We start from the raw sequence: 7,698 nt of genomic DNA, 5'->3' as shown, positions 1-7,698 counted from the left end.
CTCATAAAATAACCCTCATCAATTCTCCCCTGCTGGACTCACACATTCCCGCTCTGGAAGAGCTGCTAAGAGAACAGGCAGAAATTTCTCCTGTCGTGTTGCCACTGGCATACCTTGTGTTCCCACTTGTGGATTTGTTTATCCCTACTCTCTTTTCCAAAAAGAGACATGTGTGATTGTACTCACAAATGGAAAGATATCCTCTATTAAAGTCAAACTCTACTTGGGCCATTTCCTCCACCCTGAGCAGCCATCTGTCACCCCAGCGTGCCACTCTGACTAGACCATCCCAAGAAGGAGCCCACACACATATGCACGAAGACATAGTTCCATTTGGAGACTGGATATCATCTTTAATAATAATGCCACAGCCCAGCATCCTTTCTGTTGCTGTAGCAGGTTGTGATCGTGTGTGTGTGTGTGTGTGTGTGTATGTATGTGTGTGTGTGTGCGTGTGTGTGTGTGTTCCTGAACAGATGAGGGGCCAGCAGCTCCCAAGCAGGTCTCAGCCAACAGCTCTTCTGAGCAGCGACTGGAAGACAGTCTCCATAGCGGCACGGAGGCTGGGCTCCTGCCTCCTTTCCTCCTGGGCCACCTCCCGTGCATTCGGAGGACAAGGCTGAGGTCTGGGCCAGCCCAGATTAAAGGGCTTCTCAGCAAACACGAGTCTTCAGTCCTCAGTCCTCACTGCCTCTGACCACAGGTATGTGTCTGGGCAAAGTACACACTGCTAGGCACAGGTGGACAACCTGGGCCAGCCGTGGTCCCTCTGTCACACTGTGGCAGCACCACCATGGCCCAGCCCTGAGCAGAAAATCCAGAGCTTCTGAGGCCATTGGATTAATTCCTTTCAGAGATAATCAGGTTGTAGCCCAGGCCCTTTCTGGGGCCAGCCAGAGAGGGACAGACTCAGCCCATGATGGCTACACAGCTGTCATTTCCAACCCCAACCTAAGAGCCTGCCCTCCTGCCATCTCTACTCTCCAGTTCCTCACATGCCCACTAGGTCCACAACCCAGACATGGCAGGGGAGGTTAGCATGATGGTGAGTCGAAAGGCGGCCATGAGAGACCTGGGCTGAGCTGGAACTGCAGCCATGTGCCAGCCAGAAGCCAGCCCTCTCTCCCATGGTCACTGCCAGCCAGAGCTCTCTGAAGCCGGATGGGACCCCCACAGGGCAAGGCAGCAAGTTCTTGGCCTGGTGCAGAAGGAGAAAACCAAACTGGCTCCACAGTCCCATCTCCACCTGCTCTGTGCCTTAGGAAGGCAAGGAGCCCAAGTCCCCAAGACAGTGGTATCAGCTGTTGGGGAAGCACCGTTGTCCAGGAGAGGCCTCGGGCCGGAAGCTGTGTTTGATCAGTGGGCTGGGGTAGTAGGTAGTTGTGTACACATTGGTCTGCTGCAATGGGTAGAAGCTGGCTTTGTCATCAGGAATCAGATTATTCTTGTTCAGGGTCTGTGGGAGAAGGAAGGAACAAAAAAGGGGGTAAGGGATAGACAGGGAAAGCAGACAGCCAGGTTAAGGAGATCAGGAGCCAGTCAATGAAAGGACATTCTAACTGCTGATGTAGTATCCTGTTCACAACACCTTCCCAAGTGCCCAGCCCAGTAAGCCCACCTTAGAGCCAGAACCATTGCACCCATCACCCTGCCCTCTGCTTCTATAGGAGGGCTCTCACCTTGAACTCCATAGGTGTGTACTTCTCATTCTTAGGGGTGCCCCCACCCTTGTAGTGCAGGTGGTTTGGTGTGGCAGGATGGACGAGTGTGGACTCCTGGGACTGGCGCTGGCAGTGCTGGCAGGACAGGTACACGGCCAAGGTCAGCAGCCCAGAGCCCAGGAAGCAGGAGACACCCGTGGCTACCAGGTGGATGAGACTGAACCCTGGGAAAGGGAGAGGTTAAGTGGTAAGGAAAGGGCCACTGTGCAGCGGAGAGCCTCCCAGCTGCCTCCCAATAGGAGGCTCAGAGACATAAAGGAAGAGCTTTGAGCCAGAGCCAATGGAAACAGGCAGGCTGGGCAGCCCCTCACCGGGGCGCTCCCACAGGACCACCTAGGGCCTGGGTCAGAGGCAAGCAGAGGATGTGGAGTTGGGTACTTGTGACTTGTTGAGTACAGACTTGATGACTGCCTCCTAGATGGGGGGCATGGATGAAACTGCCCAGAGCCCCCTCCACATGGTCTGAAGCAGTGGGGAACCTCCACAAGGTTTGACTATCTGGAGTGGGAGGTGGAGAGATTCTAATTTCAAAGTAAGGTGGGCCTCCTCCTGGAAGAGGAGGGTAGGGGACAGTGTTATAAAGGTGTGGGGGGCAGGTTCCTTTTACCTTCACAGCCGGTGGCCTCCTCCACACTGGAGGCAGGCAAGATCACTGCAGGAAGACAAGCAAAGAGGGTGTTGGGGCGGAAGGGGGCAAGAGGGGTCCCCCTGGGTCAGCACTGAGCTGTGGGATAGGCCTGGGGCTACCTGCCTCCCACCCTGATGTTCTATCCTGCACCCCCACCCCCCAGGGCACATGCTTCAGAAAGGGAAGGAAGCTGGGGCTCAGTGGGAAATGGTGGTGAGAAGGGGCTGGCTGGAAGACCTACCGGGAATCTCGCTGTAAGGGCAGGGGCGGCTCTGGCTGCTGTTGCCAGCACAGGTGCTGGGCCCTGGGACCAGGTCCTCACAGTGCCGACTGCGGGCTTGGACTCCATCCTCAGTGCATGCGCTCCACTCGGACCACAGTGACCAGCCTTCTGTGGGTTGTGGGTTGGGACGAGGTTAACTGCCCCAGCACCCTCTGGTGGGGACTGGAGGGCTCCGTGGTGCTCCCCAGCCCAGGCCGGGCGTACTCAGTACCTGGGCAGGCCTGCGTGGCACACAGTGCCTCCTCCGTGTGCAGCCCCAGGCAGATGTCCTCGCCTGGGGAGGGCGCGGGACTGGTGCAGGACCGTGTGCGTTGATAGTGGCCACCACCGCAGGAGGCTGAGCAGGGGGACCAGGAGGTCCAGCAGGACCAGGCGCCCCGCACTACAAGGGGATAGGGTGTGTGAGGGGAGCTGCAGGTGCAGGCAGGACCCCGAGGCAGTCTTCTGCCCCTTCCCAGGCAAGGCCACTTCTGCCCTGGGCCACACAGACCTCAACACCCGCTCCACCCGACTCCCACAGCTCACTGCGGGAGAGGCCCCTCCCTGTCAGGGGTGGCAGGGGAAAGGCAGGCTGCAGAAGAGTCATCAAAAACCAACTCAAAACAAGCTCCTTATCAGGCTAACCCACTAGAGGAGAGAAAAAGAAGTGACAGGAAGGTGAGGAAAGCTCTGCTCTGTGGGAGTGGCTGCTGAGTCCTTGCTCAGGACTATTGCTCTGGGGCCCCTGTACAGAGAAGGCAGGGAGAAGAGGTCACCCGAGCATGAGCTGTGGCCTGGAGTCTCCTCGATGGGGGTTCCCTGGGTGGAGTTTTCCCAGGATTACTTAGCACAGGGTTACCTGGACAAGCCTGGGGGTTGCAGTCCTGGTACTCGGTGGCGTCCCCCACGCAGGGCAGGCCCCCGTTGCGGGGCTCGGGGTTTGTGCAGGTCCTCTTGCGGACGTGGAAGCCCAGCTCGCAGTCCCGGGAGCAGGACGACCAGGGGCCCCAGGAGGCCCAGCCCCCGCTCACCACGTGCTGGGCGGTGCCCCCGCTGCGCAGGAGATCCTCCACCAGGGCTGAGGGTGGAGGGACTGGTTCAGCAACAGGGGCTTCTTCCGAACCAACCGAGCCACCCAAAGCTCCGCCCCGGCTCCCAGCCTCGCCCGCCCCAGGCCACGCCCCCGACCCCTCCCCCTCGCTCTGCGCTGGGAAAGCAGGGAGGCGGGTGGGGAGGGTGGAACGGGGGCGAGGGGCTGTACCGTCTGTGTCACAGGTTCCCGAGCTGTCTGCGGGGCAGGTTCGGGTCTCCGTCCTCCTCCTGCCAAACTGCAGGCCGTGGGGGTCGGGCAGGGGCGCGCGGCACGTGAAGCGGAATCGCTGCTCCTGCCGCGCCCCGCCCTGGGTCACGTTCACGGGCAGCCACGGTGTCCAGGGCGTGTTGCGCCGCACTTCCGGGCAGCCCTCCGGGTTGCAGGTCTTGAATTCCTTGGGGACAGGAGCTGGGGCTGTTTCATAGCCTTGCAGCCCCCAGGCCTGCCCCGCGGTCCCGCCCGGCCCACCCTCCTGTAGGTCACAGATTCCGAGTCCAGCCCGGCCCTCACCACGCCGCAGCCGGGGCAGGAGTTGCCATTCTCGCAGGCCCGACGCCGCGACTGCACGCCGCCCCCACAGTTGCTGCTACACTTGCTCCAGGAGCCCCAGGATGCCCAGAAGATGGGTACTGGGCAGGGCGTGTTCTCGTTACAGAACCTGAGGGGCATGAAGGGCGGGGGTCAGCCCTCTGGGGAGCAAGCGCCCCCTTCCCTAGTAAGAGGCGCTGGGAGTGCCAACTAGGAAGGACGACAGTCCACTGGATCACCTGGAAAACCCCAGCCACTTTCCACGAGGCCACCCCCCAGGCACAGGCACAGACTAGCTCACCGTTCCTCCCGGCTCTTGCCCACGCAGATGCGGCCCCCGTGGCGGGGAGCAGGGTTGCTGCAACTTCGCTGGCGGACCTGGAATCCTATCCCACAGGACGTGCTGCACAGGGCCCACGACGACCACGTGGTCCACGCCCCGTTCCTGGCGGGGTCAGAGGAGACAGAGACAGATGACATCTGAGCCCCAGCTTCTCTGATCTAGTCTACATCTGGGCAGATAGACTTGTTGTTGTCAGGAAGTGCCAGACAGTTACTCATCCATCCATCCATCCATCCGTCCATCCATCCTCAAACATGTGTTGAGAGCCTTCTTGCATATATCAGACTGTGCTCAGGGCTAAGGGTACAGAGATAGGACGTGGGCTCTACTCACAGGGACAAAAGGACACATTCTCTAGAAACGGCCCCTATCGCCTTTCCAATCTGCAACCTTTGTTTCAGGCTTCTTGGTTAGCCTATTCTTGCACTCAGACCCATGTTCCCTCTCCTGCTCTACCCCCTCAAGTGCTTTGCTCCAACCGTAGACACCACTCACTCCTGTCTACTTTGACTCCAATTTTCAAATGTTGGCTCTACCACTTACTAGCTGTATAAGCCTGGGCAAGTGACTAAAACCTTCCGTGTGCCTCATCATACACTTATCTTTAAAGTAAGGATAATGATTGTATGCCTACCACCATCAGGTTCTTGCGACAGTTAAATTAATAAATGTATACAGAATTAAGTTATTTTACGAGTGTCCAGAATTGGGGGTTACTTGTGATAACCACTTTATGAGGCTCCCAAGTACTAGGCAGTGTGCAGGCACTTTATACCCATCACCTCCTGTAACCCTCTCAACAACCCTTGGGGTGGGAGTGTTGGCCCCACTTAGAGAAGCTCAGAGTGGTTAGGTGGCTTGGCCAAGGCCACACCTCCAGGCAGTGGCAATCCAGGACTGGCACCAGGCCTGCCTGCCTTTCCACCATGCCATGCTGCCCCTCATGTCTGGGACAGTAAGGCTTATTAAGGCTCAGGCCTGTCCAGGGGTGACTCCCAAGTCTGTCCAGCCTTCGTCTTTGTATCAAGAGTTCTCACAAGGCAGAACTTCTTTTCCCACTGAAGTGGAAGCTCCCCCAATGCTCATGTTTCCTGCCTCAGACTTTAGCTACCTGTCCAGTTGCCTGGAAAACGCTGATGTGGTTTCCACCCTTTAGCTCAAACATCTGGCTAGGGATGCCCCACTCCAGGTTAAGACAGTAGCCATGCAAACCCTGTATCCACACATACCTGGAGCAGTTGGCAATGTGGATGGCTGGCCCCAGGCAGTCTCGGCCCCCACAGCGGGGTTGAGGGGTATCACAGGCTCGGGCCCGACACAAGCAAGACCCTGAGTTGTCCCCATCTAAGTGCTCACACGGTTGCCACGGTGACCACGGGCCGAAGCCCCCGTCCTGAGTCACATTCCGCACCTGCAGACACACATCAGAGGCGGGGGTCCAGTCACAGAAGGCAGGGGTAGGGAAGTCAGGAGGTCCTAGGGGGTGTGGGGATTCTGCTGGGGAGTCACAGCCTGAAATGGGGGGACATGTCCTAGGTGAGGGGGGGGGGCGCGAAGGGGTTCTCACAGGACACGCTGTGATGTTCTGGGTCCAGAGGCTCATGTTGGAGCTGTCCTCGAGGGTGCTGCAACGTTGCTGCTTCCCGTCCCAGCCGCAGTACGGATCCCGCGCCCCCAGGCATGCCCTGCCAGACAGAGGCCCCGAGACTCAAGCCCACTGGCCTCCCAGCCTCGCTGCATCCCAAGAATACACCTGGCCACGCCCCTCTGGGCACCCCTGTCCATCCAATTCCCCTCCACAATGGCAAGTTCATTGAACACTTACTGTTTGCCAGGCATCACTTTAAGTGGTTTACAAGCATGTAAGAATGCAATACAACAACCCAATAATGAAGGCACTGTTATTATCCTCCTGGAGTCTGCAGAGGGACTTTCCATTGGCCAGTGGGGCCAGGGTTGTCAAGGGCTAAAGGGCTATACTAAAGAGTCAAGGGGTTGCCCCTGTTGGTGTCTCCTTGAAGATTCAGGGAGAGTCACCTGTCAGGCGAGTTCTTTATTTTTAGTGAATTCAATAGACCGTGCCTCCAGACCAGGCTCCAGAGAGAAAAGAGGTTTTATGAGAGGCCTTACAGAGAAGAGGGTGAGGCTTCCCTTGTCAGCAGCGGAGGTCAAAGAAGATAATGCTGTCCCTTCCTCCAGCAACCCTTGACCTTGCATAAGGGAGGTGGGGCTTGGGGCTTTAGTGGGTAAGGGCCTTGCGGGAGCCCAGGAAGCATACTCTGGCCCACCTGGGAATGCAGAACACTCATCTGTTGCTCTAGAATCTGTTTTCACTTTATTCACTCAAGCACAATTTGTGTAAATTGTACAGTATAAATACACTCATATTTTCATTTAGGATCAATGGTTTGATTGGGGGGTGTTTTGCCAGCAGAATGCATCAAATTAGACATTATGGGACTAAATACATGTGTAAGCATAGCCCCAGCAACCTGTGGTTTTCAGATTCTGCTCACGTGCTGACATTTGGACCAAATTGGCAGCTAGCAAATTCAACCAGTTAGAATTCAATAAAGCCCACTCCTGAGCGCATTTCCCCCAGCTCTCTGAAAGGGATACCAAACTCTGGGTAGCCAGTTCTAGAACAGTGGTTTCCAGTCTTAACTGCAAATTAAAATCTCCTGGGAATCTTTTAAAAACCTTAAGCAAGCAAACAAACAAAACCCTGCCTTTACCTGGGCCTTTGGACTGGAGTAAGCCCAGGCCCTGGGATCTTTTAAATATTCCCCAGGTGATTCTAGTGAATAGCATGGCTGAGAACCACTGTTTCGGGGCCACTTTTGTCAACATTCCAAAGCCCAGACATAAAGTACCCTGTCTCTCCAACCCATCACGGAACAAGAAAGGAGCGAAGAAAAACCTGAGTAGATGCTAGCCCCAGCCCCACCTCCTTACCCCCCTGCACCCCACCCCTCCCCCCTGTCTTAAGAATCCCTCTCCCTCTCTGCCTCTCCTATTCCAAGGACACTCCTGCCCTGGTCCATCTGGCCCTGGTCCTGATGCCTGGGGAGACTGCCAGGCTATGCTGGCGCCAATACCTGAGCTCTCTCCTCTACATTCACT

At 56.9% G+C, this 7,698-nt stretch overlaps 1 protein-coding gene across 1 annotated transcript in view; it reads right to left on the bottom strand.

The window, feature by feature from the left end:
- Positions 1 to 327: 327 nt before the first annotated feature.
- Positions 328 to 7,698, bottom strand: part of SEMA5B (semaphorin 5B) — a 114,408-nt gene continuing 107,037 nt past the window's right edge. The window contains exons 12-22 of the mRNA XM_023757303.1: positions 6,143 to 6,260; positions 5,805 to 5,986; positions 4,534 to 4,677; positions 4,215 to 4,362; positions 3,873 to 4,098; positions 3,471 to 3,689; positions 2,844 to 3,014; positions 2,591 to 2,740; positions 2,329 to 2,373; positions 1,680 to 1,885; positions 328 to 1,456 (exon numbers count right to left, since the gene is read on the bottom strand). Of these exons, the coding sequence (XP_023613071.1) occupies positions 1,298 to 1,456; positions 1,680 to 1,885; positions 2,329 to 2,373; positions 2,591 to 2,740; positions 2,844 to 3,014; positions 3,471 to 3,689; positions 3,873 to 4,098; positions 4,215 to 4,362; positions 4,534 to 4,677; positions 5,805 to 5,986; positions 6,143 to 6,260 (1,768 nt within the window). The 3' untranslated portion in view covers positions 328 to 1,297. The remainder of the gene's footprint in view (positions 1,457 to 1,679; positions 1,886 to 2,328; positions 2,374 to 2,590; positions 2,741 to 2,843; positions 3,015 to 3,470; positions 3,690 to 3,872; positions 4,099 to 4,214; positions 4,363 to 4,533; positions 4,678 to 5,804; positions 5,987 to 6,142; positions 6,261 to 7,698) is intronic.

This window comes from Myotis lucifugus, unplaced genomic scaffold (assembly GCF_000147115.1).
Source record: "Myotis lucifugus unplaced genomic scaffold, Myoluc2.0 scaffold_105, whole genome shotgun sequence".
NCBI classification, from domain to species: Eukaryota; Metazoa; Chordata; class Mammalia; order Chiroptera; family Vespertilionidae; genus Myotis; species Myotis lucifugus.
The sequence above is the reverse complement of the archived record's forward strand: the minus strand, read 5'-3'. Positions and strand labels throughout refer to the sequence as shown.